Consider the following 26265-nt stretch of genomic DNA (forward strand, 5'->3'; position numbering starts at 1 on the left):
GTTCAGATGAATTGATAGCTTATGCTGCTCCGCCTGTCTAGCTGAGAGTTATGGCTGGTCAAATCGTGTTTTTTTTCCCACCACCATCAGCTAGCTAGCAGCCATCAGGCTATATCAATGGCAGGTGTCTGTTCAGCGAATGAGGAATGCCGCGAACGAGACGGCGATTGCTCTGGGGGGACTTTATGATTAATGAACATTGGTTAGGGACATCAGTAAACATGATAATAAGGGTTGAAAAACATGCACGGACTTTCACTGATTTTTTAAAGGGACAACTTGGGCATGAGATATGTTGGTTTCTCATACAAAAATGGCTTCCAGGAGGACCGTGACTCCTCCAAGCAATAGATGATAATGGTTAAAAGAGAAATACATGCAAAGACTTTCAGGGCTTTTAAGAAGTTTTTCATTAAATTGACGAACCACAGGACTCAAATGTTTTGGGTGATAGTATAGTCAGCGCAGCGCTATCCCAGAGCGCTATGAGAGGCTTCTTAAAAATATCTATGCTGTGGCCACACCCAAAACTTTTGTGGGAAAAATTCCCAAAAAATACAAAACTTTATCTGTAAACTACCATCAGTGCACTAAAATCATGGGGGGGGGGGGGGGCTTCCCCCCCATTTCTCTTGCTAAAACATGTAAGAAGGATGGGGCTTTGGGGGACACTTTGGGGGACGCTATGATATAACAGGGACATAGTCACAATCGAAGTTCAGTGAGGGAACAACCATTCCCTCAATAACGTCTTTTGTCTATAGCAAGGACAGATATTGAGTCAAGATGTCCTGTGGACAACCTGTCACAATCATGCCTTCGGCAGAACTTTGTGGAAAATGGATAGCAGAGACGAAGTTTATAATTCAGGCCATTTTATTACTAAATTTACAAATGACACATGATCAACACATTTGGCAGTTTCAGGTTGAATGCTGGTACATCTCTGGAGATGCATTGGAAGGACCATCAGTTAACAGTTGGAGGAAGGCCTCTTATTTCACTCATTAAATGTTCTCATGAGACAGGAAGTGGTTTCACACTAACGGTCTTATGGCCAGTCGATAAGTTAACGGCCAGTTGATACTGTCACATGCTGTAAACACTGGCTTAAACATGTTGACACAGTATGTAGCTGATATCTTTCATAAAATAGAAAGTTCTCTGGGCGACCACGACACAAAAAGTTCACTTTCATTCCTTTCTCGATTCCTGTTGAGATGTGACGTCCAGTTTAGCGTGAATGTTCATAGCAGCAAGCTCCGCACAGAGATACTGGAAGATGTATGGAATGTTCAAGGATTCGATCGTGTCTGATTGATTGCATAACGCGCAGACTAGACGGCGTGAGACCTGTGATGATATGGCAGCCAGGGCAGGCGCTTGTTTCTCCACGTACGGGGAGAGGATACAGCCACACTTGGTACACACGTTCGCCTGGAATTTGATTGAGAAGACGATGTTTTAACCATCATGATTCAAAATAGTTGTAGTCAGTAGCAGACCTTTCATGTTCGGACACCTGTCCCTTCAAATGACAACAGGCCTCTTCAAATGAGATGCCACATGCTGTTGGTGATCTGCCTCAAATAAACTAAGCAAAACTGGCCAAACCAGCTAGCATGTATCCTTGTATCCTTTTATATACAGGATCAGGCACTGAGGATTAGCTCTCCCCGAGTGTCCTGTCCAGTGGAAACAATTGTTCAACTCCTGAGACAGGAGTGAATGGAAACAATGTGCGGTAGCTGCTTTTCCAGAAAGACATGACTTCGACGTAACTCTCACCTTTGCTCTATCTGAACAGTTAAGCAGACGATCCTGCAGAAGGAATGATGCCCCATGAGAAATCAGGCCATCCCGTTCCATCTCTCCAAAGCGTACACCACCAGCACGCTTTCGACCTTTCACTGGTTGGTGGGTGACTTGGTCAAGAGGTCCTGTTGTTCGTACCTGCATACAAAAAACACCCAATTACTGGAGAAGCCAGAGATGTACCACCTGACGTGTATCACTGCATTTCAAGAATAGAACCACACAGGCAACATGACCTACCCTTACAGGGAGGTCAATTGGTTAAACAATGCAGAACCACAAAACATTCACAGAAAAACTCTACCTGGAACTTGTCGGAAACCATGTGCCGGAGTCTTTGGTAGTAGACAACACCGATGAAGATATCTGCCTCCATCTCGCGGCCGTCTATACCGCTGAACAAACGCTCGGTGCCATAGTAGTTGTATCCAGCTGAAAAAACAGCATGTATGATCATGGAATGGTTGATCGATGAGAGTAGTTGCTTCCCAGCAGAGACACATAGCAGTAGCCAAACATACATGTACTCCTCAATCAATGTTCCTTGAGCTTCCCCTTCTTCAGTGTTTCTATCGGCATGAGTGTACATCAATATAGGCTCACCTGCTGCCAGTCCACTGGCAAACAAACCAGCTACACAGTTCCTATTTGGAAGTCTGATTTGATGATTTCAGACATAGGGTACTCTTCTAACTGAAACAAATCTCAAGACAATGTTTACCTGATGTGAGCATTCTACCAAAGTAATCTATTGCTGGACGGTCCTCAGAGAAGGTGAACGGAGTAGCATCATGGCACAGACCGTGCATCGCGGCCGATTTGCCTGCCATACTCTCTATCATCATACCTGAAAACAAGAATTTGAAACTATTGGCGACGGGATGTTTCACTTGTTGCATCAGCGAAACATAGAATGCCATGACATACATGTACTGTAATAGATGGACTCCTAGATTCACTGCTGTCAGACAAACGTTGTCACGTTCAAAGACTCGACCACATCAGAGAGAACTTCTCAACTGATGCGAGAACCTCAGATTCGCCTAATTATCATCACTCTGCAGCAGATCTGAAAGTCATCTGAAACAGTTCGGAGCCAAGAGAGATTGATTCTCTCTGGCAGCTTTGATTTGCTTTGGGGGTCTGGTTGGCTAAATTGTTTAAAGAATTACTATATAAAGAACAACATCCCATATGAATACCAACCTATTGTCATACGAGACGGGTATCCGTGAGGGTTGAACAGAATATCCGGCGTCATGCCACCTTCCGTGAACGGCATATCCTCAACCGGCCATCGTTTACTGCACACACCCTTCTGTCCGTGACGACTGGAGAACTTGTCTCCTATGATGGGGTTGCGAACGATTCTGAGTGTGATGCAGACTTTTTGGAGTTCACTGGTTCCAGAGTCGTTACCACAGATCTTAATACTTTGGAGATAGCCAGGTTCCATAGACTTGTAGTCTGACACTCTCTGGATGCCTGTTTGGACATTGATGTAGCTGTAGTAGGGATCCCCCTGCTGTAGGTATGTACCTATCGGTGGGAAGCCATCAGCATCTAGTTTGCCTGTATGTTTTTCCTCCTCCTTATTACCTGAAATACAAAATTCAGACGACATGAATTTCACAACTATTTAAAGTGGTTATATGCACCCACACAATCACCCATTCCACCCGAGTGACAGCCACAGGAAGTTACATGGCCCTTTCCCCAACCTGAACTCACCAAACATAAGCGTAATTCTGCTCCTTTCACCGCTCAGCTTTCCCAGATCTACAAACTGAAAGTACGAGAAAAGCATTAACAATATACAGATGTGGGAAGTGGCGCTATTGAAGTCTGCCCAGGATTTTCCTGTCCAACTATGGGAATCAATCTATGTGTACAATGCCAAATCAAAGACCAAGCACGGCATCTACAGTGCACATATAATTACCTCGGATTTGTAGACACATCCGTGAGCGAAACCCCTGTCATATGATCCTTTATTGATGATCATGGCATCCTCCATATCATAGCCCTGAAGAAGAGAGGTGAGTTTTCTCAATAATAGCATCAATCAATTGCTCAAAATCCTTGAACTCTTTGCTCAACTCTCAAGAGGTATCACCGCCTGACTGCTGTTTGCCATTACTTTTCCAAGTAGCTCATCTGTTGTGGGACTAACTGAAAGGAGGCAAGTATGCTTGGTTAACCCTTGTCAAGAAACCAACATAACTCTGTCAAGTCTTGAACTTATGACTGGTCCTAATACTCTAAAGGAAGCTCATTCACCTTCATGATACCTAAGGTATGTAGTAACTTACAGTGTATGATAACACTGCCACAACAGCATTCGTTCCCAGAGGGTACTCATCCATCTGGTAATGATCATGCTTGTATGGCCGTACCATCGGCGTCTGAGGAGTGAGGATGCGATACAGCTTGTTATCTGACCGATGGGTCAACGTGTGGCACGGCGTTCCCATCGTCTGTTTAGCCATCTGTAAAAACAACTCACAGTCACGGTTCATCTATCTGAGATTGATTCATTAAAGTGCCACAAAGTGAGATTTTCAAGAATGCGATTCCAGCATGTGCATGATGAGTTTGTGTGCGCAGGGCACTTTACCAGACATACCATTGAACCTCTCACAGTATACAGCTTGATTTACAGTGAAACTAGAGGTAATAAACTCACAAAACACCAGTTTCAACAAGGTGATGACTAGTAATGAGGTTAGAGCCTAATAAATATTCTACTGAAGACAACAATTCTGAGCTGAAAGTTCAACTGGCTGGATGAACTACGCCTGTTGGTGTCCGACTGAAAGGTCTGAAGAAAACTTACCTGACACTGATACATGTTCCTGGGACTCTGGTTGAAATCAGAATACGGCGTCAGGCAGGCTATAGTACTCAACATGACGTCCTCCGACAACTCTTGATGAGTCGTGATCTGTAAAAGAAATACTCCAATCATCAGAGGTCAACAGATTCATCAAAGATATAACCTACATGGTTCCTCAGGATTAGATGAAATGTGACTTTCCACCTCAACCTCACACATTCCTGAAAGATGTTTATAGAGTGAGACTTGGCCAGAAGGTGCTCACTGGTAAAACCAGCTGTCTGGAGAACAACAGTTCTGATGATCAGCAAACTTTGTTAACAAAGCAGGACTTCCCTGTAACTGTATATGCTCACCCCTTCATAGGCCTCGTTTGGCGTGATACATATATCCATGAAGACTTGTTCAAACGACCCAATCATCTCGGTCTTCTTGCACCTCAGGTTAAGAACCGGCCGAACCATCCTAGCGACTGTCGTGAAGAGGAAGAGCCCAGGATACTGACCTGCGACGGCAGCATCTGTCATCGGGACGAGGCCAATCTCAAGGCGATCCGGCACCTGGAAGAGAGATGTATCATCAGGCATGCTAGACGATTCACTTTTCATCCTGACCTACGTGTCTCAACTTCACTGTCACAGTCATAATACTTGCATGCATATGAAGCAGGACTTCTGTAGTACATCAGCAGATCAGCAGATCAGCCTGCTCTCAATCCAAGTATTATGTTCCCGTTATCTTCAAAATCTTGAAGCTGGGAACAACGGAATTGATTTGTACGATTTGGAATAATTTCAGGCCTTTTTCCCCTCAGTAGAGAACAGATGACTCTTCAGCTAAGGACCAGTCCTGGGCTGTACTCATAGGGACAGTGCCTCATAATGGGTTGAATGAGAATGGACCAAAGAGCTGCAGTCATATAGCTAAAGATTACTTCAAAAGGCTCAACTACAGATATTTCATTGTAGGAACCTTCAGATTCGCCTTAGTTTAATCATTCTGCAACAACGATTTGGGCGGTCCCGTTGCAAGTCATTGAATTGATACTTACCTTCTTTATGCCCATGACCTTCATATAACGTAACTGATTGACAGCATCCTGTGCTTGCGTTTTATGGATCCACCCGATGACCTTCCCGTCCAGCATCACAGGATAACACTCAATGTACGGGCCTGGGGGTGGACAGTCACAGGGGGTCATGCCAAGACCTCCGAGGATCTTGGATGCGTGGAAGAATGGCTGTACTTCTGTAACGGTCTGAAAGATTTGAACAGAAAGTAGATGAAAGTTTGGGCATTTAAACGATGACACAGGTTTCCTGGGTCAAGAAGATGCGACTATTTATAGGTAAAATGCGTCCCAAGGGAACACTTGAAACTGCTCAACAGAAGGTCACCTCGACACTGGCGTTACTCTATATCCATTTTCATCATGATAACATGTCTGGTAACTTTTGCACGGCAATGTTTCTGTCTTTAACAACACTGGACTTTATAGTCGAATCAGCAAGTACTGGCAAAATATTTTACATCTTCCACTCAGGTTTAAAACACTGAGGCAATAAATCAAACTGTACCTGACAAGAAGCTGACATGTGATTGAGAAGACCACAGGGTGTACCATCAGGGGTGTGCACAGGACACAGGAAGCCTGGAAAAGAGAAATGTTGAGGCAACCATGGTGGCACAACTTGACATCTTCACTTTCTCTGTACCTTATATCCAGTGGAATAAGTCTGGATAATATTCAGTCAGGGTTAGAAGAGCCATAATATACAGATATTGCAACATTTTCACCTACCCCAAGCTTCTGGCAGCAGTTTCCGGACGGCAGTCGTCCTCATTTGAGCAAAGAAAGCACCACGATGAACACAACGAAAATGTGAGACGTAACGGAAGAAATTCAACTTGTCTGCGACGACCGTCAGCCCAGTAGCCTGGAAGCAAAAGACACATGAATTGAGTTCAGTGACGTTGATAAAAAGGTAAGGCGAACACAGCTTGGACCTCAAAAGGACAAGCCAGTTTATCTCTGCCACGGGGCTGAAGATATCATGAGGTAGTTGGGTTTACTCACCTGCATTAGTCCGAGGCCACTCTTTGAGATGAGGTTGCCAGTGGCAAGGAGGTACTCCATACCATTTGTAATAGCACTCTGACTACTCAGTGAGACACAACGCATCACCGATGCTGGAAAGAGAAGGAAATAAATATGCTAGTGTAGTAATGATCTTCTGACAATTCAGGGCGATGCACCCCATTACTATAAAGCTGAAAGCCAGATGAGTTTTTTCAGTTGAATATCATAGACTGGAATTAGCTTAGATGATTTGACTACAATTTTGTAGAAACACAGTGACCGATGAGATGACCAATACGTACAGTGATTTAGCGTGAAGTCTGTACCCCGGGAACCACCACCTTTATTTTCAACCTTCTCAATGGCGTATTTCAGGGACAGCAACCAATTCTCAATCTTCTCCTAAAGGTGGCAAGAAGAAATAAGGATAAGATGACTGTGGATAAAACAGAAAATATGCAGGACATGCAAATAGATTTCTTTGCATTGACATGCATACACGTTGATGGAGTTCTGTGCACATGCAGTACATACACATGGAATCTGTGCATGACATGAATGTACATGTACATGGAGTTCTGTGCACATGCAGTACATACACATGGAACCTGTGCATGCATGCATGTACATGTACATGGAGTTCTGTGCACATGATTATTTGGACTTGTGATGAAGTTCTACAAGTTTCAGCAGATCAAGTAAAAGAGTACTGGAAGTTCTTAGAAGATGGCATTTTCTGATGAGGGAAAGTTGTTAGAGGAAAACTGCACCATATTTGTAATTTGTCATCAAAAGACACTAGTCTCCACCTGTTGCAACAAGTGTACCAGCTGAGACATAGCAGACGGTCTTCAAAACACAACAGGATGACAACTTACAGCGAGCACCATTTGGTAGAGATGACCTCCCAGCAGGATCTCTTGGAACATTGGGTTGTCGGCACTCTCAGCTGAACACTCCCCCTTGGCAAACGTATACAGCTTTCGCGTCATTAGGCTAAAATCAAAGGACTTCTCCTTATCATTATTCTAGCACTAGCAAGTTTGTTTGTACAGATCAGTCAGGAGTATTTACATGAATGAGCTGATTTCGACTGATTGACAAATTAAGGGTCAATTCCAATTCATGAATTATTTGGTCACCTCCAAAATCACCTCGAATGATGAGGTCAATCTTTTTACATTAAAGAGCTCAGACACTCTACATCTAACCCACTACCCTTCCTACTTACATTAAACAGTCAAACTTGTCCATGTCATTGTCAAGATGGATACAAATACACTGGCTGGAACGATTAGAAAATAAAGAGACGAAACGTCAATTTTGTTGTAGTTTTGACATCATAATGATACATACATGTATTCTAGTGAAAACTGCCTAGATGATAGTTTGCATCAAAAGAAATGAGCAAATGCACTTACTCTTTCAAGAACTTGCCCACTTCGAAATCTGAATAAAACTCTGGTAGCTGCAATTTCATCCTGAAGCGTTCACCCAAGTATTCCAAGATGTGTCGTGGCGTCCCGAGGCCCTCGCCCTGGATCTTCTGGAACATGTTCTGGATGCACCTGAAAAAAGACAACAAATTGATTACTCATTTTAACCCCCTTTTCCCCTGGATAGTTTTCTGCATTTGATATAGGTTTTGATACTCTCAATTCCATGACAGAAACATCGGTGACAGTCCAGCTAAGTTAATGCAGCAGTCATTCAGCTTGGTCTTCAGTTCTGCTCCCTATGATCACATCTTCAGTCATTGGGCTGTCATGTCGGGGCAATCCCGCACGATATGTGGACTGGATGACACTCCCTTAAGTGGATTGGATCTTCAGGTCCAGTGATGCCTCCATTTTAGCCACAAGTTCCTTACCCCTTGTAATATGAGTCGCTTTCCTTTCCCTTGATCAGCTCCCCGTAAATGAACTTGTCTGGTTTGTCCATTACAAGGATCTTGAGAATCATGATGACTGGCACAAAGAACTGTTCCTTTGAATGAGTGAAGCAAACAGTGGTAGATCCATCATCGAGGTAGTGCAAGACAATATTCTGAAAAGAGGACAAAGTCAAGAGTGGTATAGAGTGCACAGACTGGTTGTTGGCATGCTGGCTCATAACAGCATGTTGAAATTCAAAAAGATAATCTTAATATCATCCCATTGTTTTTAGCAAGTGTCAAGAAACTTACTGCTGATCTTTGGTCGGTGCGGACACATCTCATCGTGACACCATAACTCGTAAACAATTGGCCTTTCCCTGCCCAAGATGGTCGAACAATGGCCAAAGGCTGAAAAATAAAAAAAAACACATCAAAACACGTGTTTGGCAGGCAAGGTCCGAACATCACTTGGTCCAGGCCTTTCAATTACGTGGAGACCTCTACACCCTGTATTTTTTTAGCCTATTTTGGGGGACATGTTTTTTTGCTTTTTAGCTTAATTTGGGGACATTTCATCGCGCCAATTTGCCTGAACAGCGACGTCATAAATCAAAGTTAGTGACTGATATCACCACATACACCTGAAAAATCATAATTTTAGGGTAAAACTATAAAATTAGGTTATTTGGGTGAGATTTGGTTATGTTAGGGGTCATATTATTAAAAAAAAGAAAGAAAAAAAGACCTAATTTGGGGACATCCTGTACGGCCTACACCGTTATACAGTGTAGGAATCATGTAATTGAGAGGCCTGTGGTCCATAGACATTACATTTAGTCAAGTGCTGCTGGCAAATCCTAATGCACTAGACTGTGTGCTGATACAAATAGCTTCATGGGAAACGCGGGGGATATTGCCACCTGTACTACATACATAATTCCTCCTCGGCATGATAAGCATACGGATGATCTTCTCAATGCCGTTGATGATGAAGTAGCCACCCATTTCCTGCACCTCTTCGCCATGGGCAACCAGTTCTTTGGGACTCATCTTAGATAGGTGACACACATCAGACTGCAAGTCAACAAACATTGTCATAGTCCAAAGGATTATTAAAGCCTAAATTCCAACATGATGTTCAACTCATCTAAGATAATTTCAGTCTACAGTAGTATTTACTCTTGATTGGTCATTGAAGATGGTACAACTGGGAGAACATGAATATGCATGACTGTACTGACCTGACATACATTGTCCAGGTACACATTCATGTAACTCTCCTACTCTTTAACAGTCATCAGCCATCACTCACCTTGACCATTACCGGTACCTCCCCGAGCATTTTATCAAATGTTTCTTTTGGTTCTCCGTTCATCTTCCACAGCAGCTTCACTTGAATTCTTCCTTTATACGACGTACCCCTCTGGCGACACTAGAAGCAAATAAATGATGCAAGTATGTGCAAGTGTTGACATGTATATTGGATTCATCCAATATGACATGTATATTGGATTCATCCACATGTTTACAAATAAGTCCCATGAATGTAATGAAGTCCTTTTCCAGCTTTCTAGCCCAATTGCTTGTAACCTTGGGCAATTTTTGCTATCCCATCCTTTTCATATCTTTTGAATGATCATGCCAGTTTTCCGTATACTAACCTCGGCTGGGTAGACCTTGGTATCGCTGACCTTGTAATTTCCCGACGGCACCTCTGGCGCAAATATGTTTACATCCTGAAAAGTGGAGGAGTTATGAACCTGTTGACGACATGAGCCTGATGAAATGTTTAAAACCCTGACTGGGTAATTGACCACAAAGTTAAGTATCTAGAGTAGACTAGCAAATTTAAGGCATTTCAGTCAGCCCTATTGTCCAGTTTTATTAGATCAGCGCAAAGGAATGCTGAACTTATGTCAGCACTTGGATTCAATGTCCTTACCATGTCATACCATGCCATACCTATCAACTTCATCAAAACTTTGAAATAAGCAGTACTTGATTATTTTCATCGTAGATCCGACCCCTGAAGCTGGAGACATTCTCTTTAGTTCAAACAGTATTATCTTCTATTGTCCGGCACTTTTGACAATACTTACAACAACAGAAAATTCTGCAATATCGCCATTTTTCAGTTTGAAAGATAGAGGCTGCATACACTGGAAGAAAAGCAGGTATCAAGTCAATAAAAAACTGTATCGAGTACATTATCAACAAATTGAAGACAGAGTTCCCTGAATGTGAGGTTTCCCTGGACAAGAGGTATGCATCCAGGCTGTGAATAACCAGCAGCTTCTCAATATTTCATCCTTAGAATTAGATATGGAGACATTCCAGACAACAAAAGCTGTGTTTTTCTTACCCGTACAGACTTGGCAAGACCTTCTCTTATCATGTAATTGAAGGAATCAATGTGTGGCTTCGTCAGATCTTGTAAGGGCTGTAATGTCAAGTGAATCGATTTAATTTTATGAATCGTGAATTACTGATGGTAGATGTCACAAAGTGCTCTGCGACCGTTTATCGGTCAGGAACAAGGCCTCTGTAAATGATCAATGGCCTGGCTGAGGCTTACAATGTTGTAAGTATGCTGCCTGCATGCAAGCACTTGCAGTTTTATGTATAGTCAATATAGTGTACCTCAATGCACTACGAAATACACGCAGTCCAGAGTCAAGACTTACAAACATAGTTCAAAGAAAAGTACCTGATGTTGAACCTTTGGCGGCCTCCCATAATCCGGAGACCATAGATTGGTAAACTCTGGCTGCTTTTCTGTAACCCCCATGCCACAGACAAGACATAAACAACAAAAATACGAAAATAAAATGTGCACGGCGACTTGGACTATTCTTCATGAAAGTAGAGGAAGGTTAACTTATTTTCATAAAATATATGACATCACTAATGGCGCGGTTTTTAAAATTTGATAACCACGTGGACGAAATTCACCGTGATTTATCCATGGATAATCCCGGGATTTTTTATAGAAAACGTGTAATCAAATAGAAAAAAGATCGTACTTGTACTTTCCCGCGGTACATTCTCAATCCAATCCCCAACAAAAGTCCAAGGGAGCGAAACAACTTCAATTTTGGGGCGAAAAGGTTAGGGAGCGAAACATCCGCAATTCGCCTCCCTCATTTGGTTCTGTCATGTGTCTGGACAGTCTATTGAGAATAGTTCAAATTGCACAAAATTCGAGGAGGAAGTTGGTTTTGTGCTCCAAATTATCCCGTTTTCAGCCAATTCACGAGCGTTAAAAGTGATCGCCGCCCGCTTATATCTTAGTAAGTATTCCAAGTTCATTCTGTTAGCAGCAAATTTGCCGGTCATTGTCAGCTTCTTTGTATATTGCAGATTTACTTCCTTCCCTAGCCTATCAGGCTATCTCACTTTCACTTTACTCATTCATTGTATGATTGTATCATGGAGGTACCTCCATGGATTGTATGTAATGTAGGCCCACTGTAGTGTATCAAAATATGTCATATACCACATACATCGCCCCATCTCCGGAACGTTGCATGCAGCTAGCTGTATAAAACGGATTTAAACTTTTTTGTTTTCTTGCCGGGGCAAGACTTTGGTTTAGGACAGCAAAAGGACTGTTGACACTAATGACAGTCGACTCGAAACTGTTCTTGAATTGTAACTAGTCTAACCTTTTTAAAACAATCATCATTCTGAGGAACCAGGAAAGAGAGAAAAGTGTCATTATTAGTGTGATTACATGCTGAACCTGATAGATCATCTCTGCTAAGTGCTTCTTTGCGCTTGGCATCATCTTCTTCGAAGATTACATGTTTGATTTCGACAACTCATGTATGCTCCAATTTTTCTAAAAAATAGAATTCTTCAGCATTCTTGGTCCTCAGGCTCGTATCACCAATACAAGGTTTGTCATGCAAATCACCATTGAAATCTGTCGTCATAGAAACAGCAAAAAACCCAATGAGAAGCATGGCTATGCTGAACCTGTGTCGGTACAGGTACATGTAGTCCTTTTAGACACGCCCAGGATTCATGGCATTGAGCAAGGTTTGCCGGAATGGCAATCGTTGGATTGTCTGCCAGGGTGGGGTACACAAGATTTTCAAGTTGGCTGATTGCCATCAGTCTAATGGATGTTTCTTTCAGAATCAGAATATGGTTTACGATCTGTTTCATATTCCATTTATTCTTGCCGCTAAGTCAACTGTCATGCCATTCAGGATTGGTTGTCAGTGTAGAGATTACATTCTCTTGACAAAACACAGAATCCTTAATACCGGGTAGGCCTACTTTTAGAGCCATATGATTGGCTTTTCTAGCCAGGTCATATCATCAAATAATCAATTGGGGCCACTCTATACATGCACGTCATTGTTGATTTTGATGAAAAAAATTCTTACAGGTATGCTCTGTATCAAAAACTGGTGGTCATCATAACCGAGAGGGTATTGTGAGATTATTTTTGCCAACACATAATAATGATATGTCATTTGTTTATTGACGGGCCAAATGTAGCCCCAGGGCCATGGTTAAAAGACAAAGAACACATAGATGGAGTGAGTTGGCCTGCATGTAAGCCCACCCTAAACTGCATCGTGTTAGAATGTATACTCTCTTGTAAATGTTGAGTATATTTAAAATATTAAGATGCAAAAACCTGGGGGTTAAGATGGCCTGAGCGGACAGATTTACTTCAAACAATTCCAAGCCACTGTGATCCTCAGTTCCAGGTAAACGTATGACAGGTCAGAGTCCAAACAAACTCTGCGGTACCGGTAACCCGTGTGTATAAAATTTCTCAATGTAAATTATAGCTGGGAATTTGATTTGTGATAATCCTACTTCTAAACAAGAGCCATCCTTGTCAGGCCTTCTAGACAACATACGCAAATGGCTTGCGTATATATGAAAACAAAATCAAAATGGCCTTTTTTCGTCCAAAATTCCAACTCTTACAAAATGGCCTCCTCATATTCTCTTACAATACATCTTTCTTTCATTTTCCTGTCCTGACTAAACATTGAGGCTTGAACTGATATCTTTTCAAGCTTACCCTTAAAAATATCATGACAAACTGTGCATCTTGTTTTTATGTCATCCATTTTGCAGAGTTAATCATTCATATTAAACTGAGTTTTATTCATGATGTCCGCTATTATGTACAATACATGTACATTTATCATATTGTGTTGTATTGATCATACTGTCGTCCGATGGTCTGATCAAGACACCCACATGAATCTATCTGGGTAAACACAGATAAACGGCAGGCCCATTTCCCCGAAATCAACCTGGGCTTTCCTCTCATTCGATTAGTCATTGCCTCGGCACTTGTACAGGTTATAGTATGGTGCTGCTCCTTGTGATAAAGTCAAGAATCATGTTCTGAGATGTTTTAGCCATTCGACTTCGGCCACGTCATTGTCTGCATGTTGATACCAGTCGTAGGTTGTCAGGATCACCTTGGCAGGATCACCGTTTTCAGTTGGATTTCTACACGGGTTCCTCTCAATCGAGGGTGGATTGGAATGACAATGTATTAAATGTTGGGCTGGAGTTGCATTCTTTTTGTCTGGTGTGATGTCTACGATTTAAAAAACATTTAACTTAAACATGGACAGAATTTCCAAAATGATCCCTGGATTGGGTTTAGAATTTGCTGTGACACCACTGCAGTCCGTGATCGATTAAATATTCCTTATAATCTCCCTGTTAAAATACGGTTGCATCACTATTGAATTTTACTGGTGTTTTCTCAGAAAATGTCCATATTTGGGACATAGCAATGTCTGCACTAAAATCTCGAAACATTTTGGCTACTCTCCTTGTCTGTAACTAGAAAATAATCCGAAAGTTGAGGACATCAAAGCCAGGACGTAGATCTCACCTTTACCCCCAAGATTTTGAGATCGCTTAGTCCCCCCCCCCCCAAAGGATCCTGATTAAATGGTGGTCAACACAGACGGGTGGAGTGAGGATGTGTCGCCCTGTGTTGCCAGCTTTCAGGGCGTTTCTTCGAGTGCCCTAAGTGAAAAGCAATGTTTGTCACATTAGAATACAACTGATTCACTTATGGCTGGGTGCATGGTTATTGGTGGGATTGTGCTTTTACCCTTTGAAGTTTGATCCATCATCATTTGTACTTTGTGGCAATTCTTCCTTCATTCATAAAACACCAAGCTCAGTCTAAATTCTCAGACATCTTTGTCACATCCATCAGTCAATCAACATCCCATGAGTTGGTCTCGTGCCAGAAGGGGATTCCCGTAGTTCTGAAACGTGTTTCTGTATACATCTCAGTTTTAGGCTCATGTAAATGTACAGTTTTGGACATAAGATCACACATCTCACCCTTATAACCCGACATCGTAGATAAAGAACGATTTAGGACAACCACAAAAACAGTGAGTAGAACCTAATTCTCTCGGCAAAATGAAATATATTCAGGGTCTGCCATTGAATACTGGAATGTGAGAATTGTTGTTATGCTTTGATATCGGATATTTTTGCTGTGATAATTGTGATGTCTTCATCTCTTTCATTTTCAAGCTCGTGACAATGTGATTGAGAAAAAAATTACTTGTCAAAGGTATTATACAACCAGCATATTAAAATAGATGGTTGATAAGATTTAGAGGTCATCATCCATTTTCATAGAGCAGCAATCAATTTTGTGAATTATTGTTCAATCATCAATGTTGGGAATCAATTTTGTGCCACAACTCTCCCAGAATAATCTAGGTTCTTGTTATGGAAATCTGACCTTTGGGCATGCTTCCAACTCCCTTTCTTCGGAGTTGAACAGATACATTCCCCGATAGTGCTAGACAGGACTACTTAAGGTCAAGGCCACGGAGAACTCAGTCCTTTAGTGCTCATAAAGAAGCAAGGCATGAGTGGAATTTACCAAGCAGATCTTGTATACGTTCTCCATGAATGGGACCTTTCACACTGACACTTTGGACTAGATTATCACAAAACTAGGTCTTCAAGGGCCTAGCATTCGTTTTTGACGGTCATTTAAATAGATGTAGTTTTGAAACTGATTATCAAGCTGAGTAAAGTGCCCTGCCGTTTTTTGAGAGGCAACACAAACAACCATGTATCAGAATGCACCATATACTATCCCTGTCATCACCATGGCAACATTCACTGCCCATCACAGATCCACCCCCTTTCTGGGAATCCCCTTTCTGCCGCACCTCTGTCTGGGATCAAGGTCATAGCACTGCGTTTGTGGATATTGGATAGTCACATGAATGAATGGAAGTTTTCATACACACCCCCATGCCTGAGAGAATTATCTTATTTGGCCTCAGATCAAAATTTGTGCTTTTCTTTCAAAAAGTTATTTTCTGATGTTTGTTTTTGAGACTCTGCTGGATATTCTAAAACGAAAATTAAAGTATGTCCATATTGGGATGATTTATTTTCTGTGGTGATGTGATGAAATCCGAAAGGTCTCATGGTGTCTGTTGGCAGATTGACAAACATCCAGGAACGTACTATTTTACTAACAAGGAAGTTGGTGTCGGGTTAATTATCTATACATTTTGAGTAACGTTTACAAGAGGAACTGCTCTCGTATTTCCCTGTATTAAACTTGGGTTGAATCAGACAGATAGTGAGATACCAGCGCTACTGTTCTTCCATAGATCAATAATAGAGATTTGGCTCAATGGTTCATTTTGTGTTTGACCTCCAAGCATAGCAGACGTGTTTTGTTTTTCTCCCGCAATTTATTGCTTCTGATATTTTTAAGGTAGGAAACAGTTGCTTTATTGATTGCTAACTGATTACTTATTGTTTGTCTTCCATTTATAAATGGTTGGATGTGTCTTGTAGCATTTGATTTCTCTAGGTTGTCTTATTTTGCTTGTTACGGAAATGCAAAAGGAAGGAAGTGCGAGTTGGTGACTAATGGTTCAAAGTGAGAGGTATAATAAGGAAGAATGATTTTTATTCATTGTTGAGCATTCAAAGTGGCAGATGTGTTCTGCATGTTATGTCTACCAGTTGTGTGTTTTGTAGCGAGGGGTCAGGGGTGACAAATTTTGGTAAAATTCATTTTGTGAATTTTCTTGGTTTTAGAGTTTTTTTAGAGTCCAAAATTTTAATGGTTTTTATAGGGATTCTGCCGGAATGTTAGTTGAAAAAATCTTTAGTCCTAAACTTTCTGGGGGCATCCCCACTTGAGTGGTAACCAAGGTGTAAAGTCTGTTGCTAGGGACCCATTGTGTCATTTGGGCCATTGACGTCAATCGAATTGGCCGGGTTTCAAATCAATTGAGGACAATTTGATGATATGAGTAGTACAATGATGTAGATTATTTACAAATTTCTAATTTTAGCAACGTCCCGACCAGGTCGTCTGGAAATATTTAAACCTTTTGTTCGGTAATAATGTGGCCAGGGAAGCATGCTGTGGCGGAATTTAAATAATGATCATTTTTGTGTCTGAAAAAAATTTTCTGTTCTATAAATACACTTTTGTTACTATTTATAGTAACGGCTGAAGGACACTGTTGGTATGAATCTATTTTTAGTTTCAGATATCGATGCAGCGCTCCCAGGGTGAGCGACACAGATGTTTGCCTGATGTTGTCAGGACAGTTTGCGTCACAAAAAGTTTTTTGTTGTTGATTGATATAATTACTTATTTTCAGTTGACTGTTGGTAAGCCCCAGGCCCAGTGGTAGGTAGTGGTAAGCCCCAGGCCCAGTGGTAGGTAGTGGTAAGCCCCAGGCCCAGTGGTAGGTAGTGGTAAGCCCCAGGCCCAGTGGTAGGCAGTGGTAAGCTTTAGGCCCAGTGGTAGGCAGTGCTATAGTCTATCTCTAATAACGAGGAGGTTGTCCTCTTCATACCCAAACTACCAAGCCATACTTAATAAATATTCCCTCTAGTCTACATGTAGTATAAATGTGGCATTTGCTTTCTCTTTTCAGTTCTTGATTGAATGTCACCTGTTGCTGATCTTGCTGATAGGGACAACACTAAAATGGCGGATGTTGTTGATGGTTCGCGTGATTTCGTCAATACGCACACTGTCACTGCAGATGTCAGTTTTGAGCCATTAATACAAAAGCAGAGGTTAAAGAGTGAGAACTTTGACTGCACACCTGATGATGTCGCAACTGAAAATATCTCACGATCACCGCTGAATGAAGATTTAGGAGAATTGTGTCAAATAGCAGGCTTGAAAGGTGAACCTGGAGAGGACAAATTGACCGATGCCAACACTAGTAACTCAAATGAGGTTGATTTTGTACCCAAGGCCAAGGATGTCTTTGATGATATTCATTTCAAACCTGAGGACAAGGTTGCTCTGCTGGAAGACACCAGTGAAGGAAGCAAAGAAGTTTTATCTGAAAAAAAAGCGAGTGACGTTGTGACTATCCTGAAGGGAGGATGCAATCTGAAGGTGCACATTGATGAGGGGGTTTCTGGCACAGCGAAAGAGTGTGTATCAGTCCATTCGGCCGACAAAGAGTTTAAATTTGGTCCATTTAGCTTCTATCATCACTACAACTACGACGTTGTCAAAGAACGCCCGGTGGTAAGTGTCTGAAGGTGTGGGGTGTTTTTACTACTAAGCTATTTAACTTGAGGTATTCATTAGGCAATCTTGATTTTAATAAATAGTTCATTTAAAAAGCCTCGGACACATTTTGTAAGCCAACAAAGTTTATTCACCTCAAAAACCTCACAAACATTTTGCAATGAGAAGCCAAGGTATTACCTTAGCTTCAAGAGACACTTGAGGATTTCAGCTGCCAATTGATGTGTGGTAGACTGTACCAACACCTGCATGGAAACCAGATCAACCCAATCAAGACTTTTGCCTTTGTCAGGTAATCAAGAGGAGAAGAATTTCAGTGATGTGGCTGCAACAATTGAGGCTTTAAAAAGTGCTAGCATTGCAGTAAATTTATCTAATTTATCCCATTTTTCTCTATGTCTGGTTGACTTCATGTCACAGATCATTTCTGATTCACTTTCAGGAACCTGTTGTGAGGAATGATCTCGCTGTCCTACCATTGGCATCACAACCTGTTATTAACCACCAACGTGCCGAAAACCATCAGAGACAGCAGCAAATTCAGTTCTTGTTCCTTATTCTTTTGGTGGTCACCATCAACGTGAAGCAGGAGGTGATCACAGTTACTTCCCAAGCCATCATGAGTAAGTCTCATTGTCCACATTATGAGAAATTTCCTCGTACGAAAGAATTTTACTCCAGGTCAAAAGACAAAAAAATCACCGGACTCTGATTAACATTGAAGCAGCTAACAAGTCCCTGGTGATTGGAACTGAATTCAGTCAGAGCTGTTCATGTAAGATTGGAAAATTCTCTTTTCTTTGTGTATAATGTTCAGATTGAAGGTGTATACTTGGCCTGTTTTTCACTGCAGTAGTTGTTGCCATTTTCCCTGGCAAGTTCGCCCCCAGATGGTGTGGCCTTCATGGAGAACAGAAGACAGCGCACGGACGAAGCTCAAACTCCGATGCACAACATGGCGACTCTGACCAAGCCTCTCGGCGACAGGTACTTGCTATTTAACAACAAATTTAACCCACCGACTCACCAACAGCAGTGCTTGTCCTAGTGGTACATGTTCTTGGAGTGCTTAAAGCAGCGAACTTCAAGCCTAACTTTAGTACCAAGGGTTGTAATTCCAAGCCAGGTCAAGTGGCCAACATTGACAGGTATGCAATATCAAACACCCAAACATTTGGTCCACTCTTTCGTATGTTGTAAATAAGACGAATGCTGTTTGTCATGAATGTCAGTTGTGATGCCGTGATACAATGCCATCAACACATCAAATGGGTCGGACGCTTTTGTTCTGAAATCATGATTTCAAGTGTAGGGCACACGGTTTGTGCATTGTATATTCTGTTAAATGTCATCTAAATATGCTCAAACGAATTCTGACTTTTACATTTCCAGGGAGCCGAGCCTCCCCGAGGCCCTGGAGATGGAAGCGGAGACACCAATGAAGAACGCGATAAGGAACCACCAAGGCCAGGCCCAAGTGAACAGAATACCCAGCTCCCAAGTCTAAGACATGGTGATATTAAGGATATCAACTATGAAATTCAAGTGGTAGGCATTAAGTCCTTTGAACTCTTTAATTCCTATGACATCGGCTTAACCATTTCAGTATGGTTGTATTGATGACGTGTGTTGATGACATATGGAACATTAACTATAAAGTACAAGTGGTTTGCTGATGTCCTTTCGAGCTTTTGTAGGGTATGAAGCAACAGTAAAGATTGTGTTTTAAACTATGCCAGTTTCAGTCAGAAATCTTTTCTCTTCGTCTTTGTAGGTTTTAGCATCAGTTGGTGACAGGAGTAATAAGATCCTGCGTGAGATGAACCGATGCCTGAACTGTAGCAGACTTCACAATGACAAGAACTGTCCATCAACGTTTTGCGGCTGGCTGACAGTATTTATCACACACTTCCTCCGTCGGTCCTGCAGTGATGTTGACTGCACTGCCTGCAGACTTGTGATGAGACTGGTTCAATTCCATTTGAGGGATCAGGCAGAAAAAGATGAAACGGTTGGTATTTATTGACTTTACATTTGATGCTGCACAGCAGAGTGCGCACAAAGACTTGTTCATGTCAACTTGGGACACTATGCAAACACGACTGAAGCAACTGGAAGCAACAGAATTTGTATGATGACTGATGAACACTTAATTATGCATTTGTCTTAGGATTTAGGTTCATACTCGGGGCAAACCGAACTGTATCACACTACGTTTCTCATCACGTATTGTTTTATTTTCAGAATGTTGTTGTCACTGATGACAGCGTCCTTGCCTTTGTTCATGAGTGGTTCCCACACCTTGGCCTTGACCTTGGCATTGACCTTGAACTTGACCAATCTGAGATGACTTTTGCGGCTGAGCCCAATTATCTCGGAAAGAACAAGGGGGCAAAACTTGCGAGCATCGCTGAAGAGCCTCCAAGGATGCTTGCTGGGTTTGGAAGGGAGCAAAATGAGGGGGCTATTGGTGGATTCCTTCGGGACAGCTCAGCTGCAGGTGGACGAGAGCATCATATGTTTGAAAATGATCAATTGGCAGACGTCAGCAGTGGAAGTGTTGACCTCGAGACCAGTGGAGGCTTAGGAGGAATGACTTCAGGTTTGGGTGCCATATCTGAAAAGCTGGGAGCTATGAGTATCAGCAGTGAGAGAGCTAACACCTCTGACTACTACAGTTATGCAGATGCTGAAAAGTATTTATATCGTTTCTATGAGGATGAAGCTAGGCCATCGTCCAGACCAGCGCCCAAAGAGACACGCCAACCCACAAGCCTACCACCTTTCGCCAGAAGAAAAAAGGTGGTCCCAGTCCGCCCGGGACATATTGGGATTGGGGGACCACATGACCTTGATCGTACCTGCAATCTTTGGGAACGGCTTAGAGGCACCGGTTTCGGGCAATTGAACAGGGAAGTCGAGCGGGAAGCAGAAGGGGTGTTCCTGAACAGTGATTTTGTTGAGGAGCACTCCATCACGGTGGACGGCCGGTACGATGAGGGCACCCACTGGAGGAGGTTGCAGCTGATTGGTGAGGGATGCTTCGGCCAAGTGTTCTACTGCCAGGATGAAACTACCAAAGCCCTCTTCTGCATCAAACAGGTAAGATCAGTTGTGACGTCGGGAGTGGCATGGCATGGTCTTTTGGGCTGATGTAGTTTTGACTAGAAAATGTTCTCACTTTTTCAGAGATGTGTTCTTCTAACATGTGAAATGCCTTTCAAACATGCATTAGGAAAGTATTGATGTCTTCCTGAGGCAGCCTGTACCCACCATTGATATTGGTCTAGCATGTCAAACTCTCACCAAATGTTTCCTTTTATCTCGTTTCAGATCGCGTTGGAAAAGCTTGAGATGTCAGAGATAAAAATCTGGGGTCGTCTGGACCATTCTGGGTTCTGCAACCTTCATGGTGCCGTGCGAGTTGACCAGACTGTTCTGATCTTCATGCCGTATGTCGGAGGGACGCTTCGCGAGTTTCTCAATCAGCAACAGCTGGCCAAGCTGCCAAGATGCCTTGCTGAACGCCTGGAGTTGCTACCAGCCTTGTTTTATCTTGGCCAGCTCCTGGAGGCGTTGTACTACATGGAGCAGAAGGGCATAGTCCACAATGACTTGAAGTGTAAGTTCATGCAGAAGTTATATGATAACTCTCCAATTCAGAAGTGATGGTCAAGAACAAAAGGCCCTCTTTCTCTTATTTGAACTGGATGACATGAAAAAAATGTAGATCTGCTAAATTTATCATAACACAACCGCCAAAAATGGCAATTTTATTATTCTGGTGTAAACATTCTGCGTCATCAAGTTTTTCTGCCAGCATGGACTCTTACTTCTTTCATACACAGGCAAGCGAGACACTTACTGCTTCAATGCACAGGCAAGCGAGGGCCCTGTGTGTCTTAAAGCAGATCTTGAGCCCTCAAAGAGTAGGACCCTGCCCTGATCATATATTTCTAATTTTCCTGCAGCGGCCAATATCCTTATTGACGAGGACACCGACACATTGAAAATCATCGATTTTGGTTTGGCCCACCAAATTCAACCAGGGAAGAAGTATCAGGTCATGCGTGCGATAGGGACACCTATTATCTGCAGCCCTGAGAGAATGCGCTCGGAGGCATATGATTACACTGCTGACGTTTGGTCGTCCATGGCAATCTTCCTGGAAATACTTACCGGCAATTTCATGTGGTTCCCAGAGTTCAGTGAGGCAGGCATTCTCACTCTGACATTCAAGGTGAGAAAACTTTTAGGTGAAGTTCACCTCGTTTTGAAGTTTGTCAGATACTTTAAAAATTGTGATCTTTGTATTAAGTCTGTGTTGGTGTGGGATTGAATAACTGCTCAACTCAGGCAGCCAAAGAAATTCAGCCAGCCAAACAAATTAAAAATGAAAACTGTGTATTGTTTTGAGTGGAACTATGTATTTTTGTTGCTTTATGCATGTCAGGTTTCTTTTAGATTGGAGATTTGAAGGCCCCTCCAATGGAACTTGTTCCTGATGTCTTGTGCCTCCCCGAGAGAGTACTGGACCTGTTCAGACTTGGCTGGGATGTTGATGCTTCAACGAGGTTTCATGCTGCTGATCTCTTGAAACTGGTCAATGGAATTTACACAGGTAAATGCACATGCACTCTTAGCTTGTATAGAAGACTTGTTGAAGAGCTTTTGCAGCTCAGTTTCTTACCTTTTGGTGCCACCTTTGACCCTTTTACAACAGTCCAGAGAGATGATTACAAAATGTGGAACTATAGAATATTGAATTGAAGTAAAACTGACGTGATTGCAACTGACACTTTGTCACGTATGGTAATTTGTAATGACCTTTCACTGTAATTTACACCGGATCTCTTTTCAGATCTGGAGTGTGGCGCCTTGACTTATGAAGAGCCAGTTCCACCAGAAGGGCTGGATGAGTGTGAGCCTCAGGCTGTAGGAGTAGCGATGCCAGAACGACTGGAAGTCATCACCAGTTGTACTGTCAAACTTCCACCAGGCAGGTTTGTTGGAAATGAGTCTGACGCTAATGGCTTGAACTTTGTAGATGCAGTGGATGGGACTGTCTTTGGTCGGAGCCTTTTGAGCAAGCCGAAGTTCAATGTCGAAATTCCATCGTTGGAGGGTAACCAGGATGAGCCCATTGATGGAAATGTCCCACGTTTTCTGAACAGCGGTCTGAGCTCTTCGAACCAGATGATGATGAACTCCCCATGCCAGTCATTAGACCAAACTCATCAACTCAACATCCCAGTCCTTAGCATCCTTGACAAGACACATTCAAGTGAAAGCTTCTCTGTACTAGTTACCGATATCAACCCACCGAAATATCCGCGATCGTCTGATCTGGGAAGCAGCGCCCAGCCGAGCATGGAGTTCGAGATGCAGATGCAGAGCGTCACAACGTCAGGAATAGACCCCGGTTTCCGTGGGACTACCCCATCTTATTGTCCGATGTCTGAGATGACAGAAGCATCCAACAGTACTTTTTGTGGCAGCAGCGTCCTGACAGAGGAGGCAATATCCAGGTCTGATCCACAAGATGATACTGATGGACAGATGGTTCTGCCTGTTGACACCAGGAGAGTTGCTGAACATGAGTTGCTGCAATCATCCTGCGATCAAAGCATGCTGTCCAAAGGAAGTTCCTCAAGCTCCGACGAAATGTTAGAGAAATTTCAACAAGGCAAGTCCATGTCCTTTCAAGACACTCACTGTTTTTATACTTCAGTTCAAGTGGCTAAACAATTGCTTTGTTCTCTAACCCGAAAAAAGGTCTTGATTTTCGAAGATTTATTTGTCAGCTTCGCATCGCACATCCAAATCCTCTCCAACGTCACAAGGCTATTTGGGTTTTCAGTTAAAAAGTAAAGTAATTTCTTCAATGGCCACAAATACCAGACCAGGAATCAAACCCTGATATTCATGACAACAGTGATCAGATCAGTGCCATAGTGCAAGCAGATGACCAAATGACTCTCTTTTACAGACTTAGAGGTTGATCACCAACGCAGAAGCTTCAGTGGCAAGTTGCCTGACGATGCGAGCTCCGTTGAGGTGAAGAGTCCAGGAACACCTACGGGCTCCGGCTTCTCTAACCGATCCAGTGTATCGGGTACATCAGAGACAAGGAGGAAGATAAGTGGCGAAGGACGGCCGCGCCTTTTGGAGAAAGTTCACGAAAATGCGGGTTAGTACATTATTGCAAAACGAAAACACAGGCGATAAAGCTTGAATCTTGAAGCCTCTTCATGTACACTGTATATTAAAGCATGCATTTCTATATATGATCAAAAATGCACACGGTGATGCACACGGTGGTGCACACGGTGATGCACACGGTGGTGCACACGGTGGTGCACACGGTGGTGCACACGGTGGTGCACATGCAGTAAGGACCATGCAGCACTGGAACCTTTCCAATGATTTCAAATTTTAATTGCAGTTGCCAGTCCAGTGCCAGTGGTTGTCTTTCACAGGAATATCAGAGATGGTGATACAAATTGGATCGTCTCTTTTACATGTTCAAAGGAATATCGCCAACAGCGGATAAAGGAAGTGATTGAAACTGTTGCACCTCGGGTAAGCAATACTCCTTTGTGGACTTGAATCAACAAAGTTGGCAGAAGACGGAACAAAAAAAGTCCAGATTTTGCGTCCTGTTGTTAAGTAACCAAGGAATACTTATTCACAAAGTTCTTTGCTAGATTCTTTATGCATGCACTGCTAGCTGGGAAAGAATTGCTTTAAGTTTAAGAAAGATAGAAGAGCCTTGGAATAAAGGCCAAATTTCATCAAGAAACTCAAAGCTATTGGGATCACTACAAAAACCTGAATTATCATTACCCCGGTAGTTTTTTTAAGTTGTCAAAATTATACTTTTACAGCTTCACAAGTTTTTTCGTCAATTCACCGTGAGGGACTGCCAGAGGAACGTGTTACACTTGGATGACACAATTGACAAGATTCTTCCCCAACGAGAACAAGAGATACATCTCCTCGTTTTGCAAGCAGATACGGAGAATGACTCTTGGTATATAGAAGACCATGAGGTGCGCAGGGCCTCTCTGTATTGAAAGTGTGACTAGCATGCAAAACTCCTAACACAGAAGTAGAAGAAAGCGTCAACAGATGTGGACAGAAGCTAGTGTACATTCAATGAAGACATTAACTCGATTGGCTTCTTTATATTCAGACTCGTGTATCTCTGTATAGTGAGACTGGCTCTGTGGTGTAGAGGGTCTTGGTATATTGAGGACAACCTGGAGGCGTGCAAGGCATTTATTTAGTGAAAAGATTGCCGCCCTTGCTTGGGTGACAGATCAAGTTGTTGCCACATGTAGTAGTCCAAAGAGGGTGGCCAACATCCAGCTGATCTTAGTCTAACCCAGCTCGCCCCTGTTAGTGGGTGAACAATCCAATGCTTGGTGAATTCTGCTTCACAATCTTACGTAGAGCCCACATAAAAAATGCATCCTTTCTGGGACTTTAGCAGAACTAGTGTTCTACTGAATTCTGCAGACTGGAAATTTCCTTTGGTATTTTTGGGTTTGACCAGCAAAATATACCAAAATGAAATACTGCAAAAGGAAAATCCGGTTGAAATTACTGTTAAAGGGTTTTTAGAGGTTATTCATTGTGTCATTATTTTAGCTTTTATTGGTAATAGGTGAAATTGCAATATGCAAGTTCGCTGAACCATTTGCTATGTGAGTTGTTGATAAATCATGTGCTTGTAGAGGTTGTTTGATCATGTGCTTGTAGATGTAGCTGTCATTAAAAACGATGACAAAAAACTGCTTTTTCTTGTACATGCAATTATGTATTAGGCTTCAACTGTGTGCAATAATAAAAATGCATAATCTTACAAAATCTTATTTAGTGAACTTTAGTTCTTTGTTCTGAATACCCCAACTGATTATAAGCCATCTTATCTCTGTCCCGGTGTCCCGGGAGATGACAGAATCCAGCTATTCCAAGCAATATGAACTTGGTCTTTGCAGCATTATCTCATCCAAGGAATTTCATGGCTGACCCCAAGGGTGTAATCGTCTCGCCATAGGAATTTGGTGAAACGTGTGCAATCGGAATTGGCGATTCTGTGA

General features: G+C 42.4%; 2 protein-coding genes across 4 annotated transcripts; one reads left to right on the top strand and one right to left on the bottom strand.

Moving 5' to 3' along the window:
• Nucleotides 1-858: 858 nt before the first annotated feature.
• LOC135500554 (DNA-directed RNA polymerase I subunit RPA2-like) lies at nt 859-11449 on the bottom strand. Its single transcript, XM_064792086.1, has 26 exons — nt 11315-11449; nt 10970-11047; nt 10707-10766; nt 10269-10343; nt 9920-10039; nt 9541-9681; nt 8917-9015; nt 8602-8777; nt 8153-8299; nt 7963-8016; nt 7610-7727; nt 7034-7133; nt 6729-6841; nt 6453-6588; nt 6229-6302; nt 5703-5909; nt 5008-5211; nt 4652-4759; nt 4128-4304; nt 3758-3841; nt 3547-3601; nt 3022-3414; nt 2537-2662; nt 2120-2247; nt 1789-1953; nt 859-1437 (listed from the first exon to the last, which is right to left on the bottom strand). Exons 1-26 carry the CDS (start codon nt 11393-11395, stop codon nt 1195-1197), a joined length of 3462 nt encoding a protein of 1153 aa, XP_064648156.1. The 5' UTR covers nt 11396-11449; the 3' UTR covers nt 859-1194.
• Nucleotides 11450-11789: 340 nt separating this feature from the next.
• On the top strand, nt 11790-26025 carry LOC135500402 (uncharacterized). 3 transcript variants are annotated; one of them, XM_064791854.1, is made up of 14 exons: nt 11790-11897; nt 17547-18157; nt 18603-18783; nt 19014-19147; nt 19553-19708; nt 19935-20171; nt 20405-21262; nt 21494-21782; nt 22132-22400; nt 22625-22781; nt 23022-23846; nt 24150-24350; nt 24606-24742; nt 25048-26025. In XM_064791854.1, the coding sequence occupies exons 2-14, from the start codon at nt 17558-17560 to the stop codon at nt 25234-25236; spliced, it is 4233 nt and encodes a 1410-aa protein (XP_064647924.1). In that variant the 5' UTR covers nt 11790-11897; nt 17547-17557; the 3' UTR covers nt 25237-26025. The 3 variants fall into 3 exon arrangements, with proteins under 3 accessions (XP_064647924.1, XP_064647926.1, XP_064647925.1); XM_064791856.1 differs by having other exon boundaries at nt 19017-19147; XM_064791855.1 differs by lacking the exon at nt 11790-11897 and adding an exon at nt 14990-15005.
• The last annotated feature ends 240 nt before the right edge of the window (nt 26026-26265 follow it).

This window comes from Lineus longissimus, chromosome 16 (assembly GCF_910592395.1).
Source record: "Lineus longissimus chromosome 16, tnLinLong1.2, whole genome shotgun sequence".
In the NCBI taxonomy this organism is placed as follows: Eukaryota; Metazoa; Nemertea; class Pilidiophora; order Heteronemertea; family Lineidae; genus Lineus; species Lineus longissimus.

Coding starts and splice junctions, on each gene's coding strand:
- LOC135500554 (XM_064792086.1), bottom strand. CDS start 11,395: ATGGGGGTTACAGAAAAGCAGCCAGAGTTTACCAATCTATGGTCTCCG. Junction 9,682..9,919: donor AGGTACCGGTAATGGTCAAG/GTGAGTGATGGC, acceptor GTTGACTTGCAG/TCTGATGTGTGTCACCTATC. Junction 6,842..7,033: donor AGACTTCACGCTAAATCACT/GTACGTATTGGT, acceptor TTCTCTTTCCAG/CATCGGTGATGCGTTGTGTC.
- LOC135500402 (XM_064791854.1), top strand. CDS start 17,558: ATGTCACCTGTTGCTGATCTTGCTGATAGGGACAACACTAAAATGGCG. Junction 18,784..19,013: donor TACTTCCCAAGCCATCATGA/GTAAGTCTCATT, acceptor TTTTCACTGCAG/TAGTTGTTGCCATTTTCCCT. Junction 24,743..25,047: donor TTGAAACTGTTGCACCTCGG/GTAAGCAATACT, acceptor ATACTTTTACAG/CTTCACAAGTTTTTTCGTCA.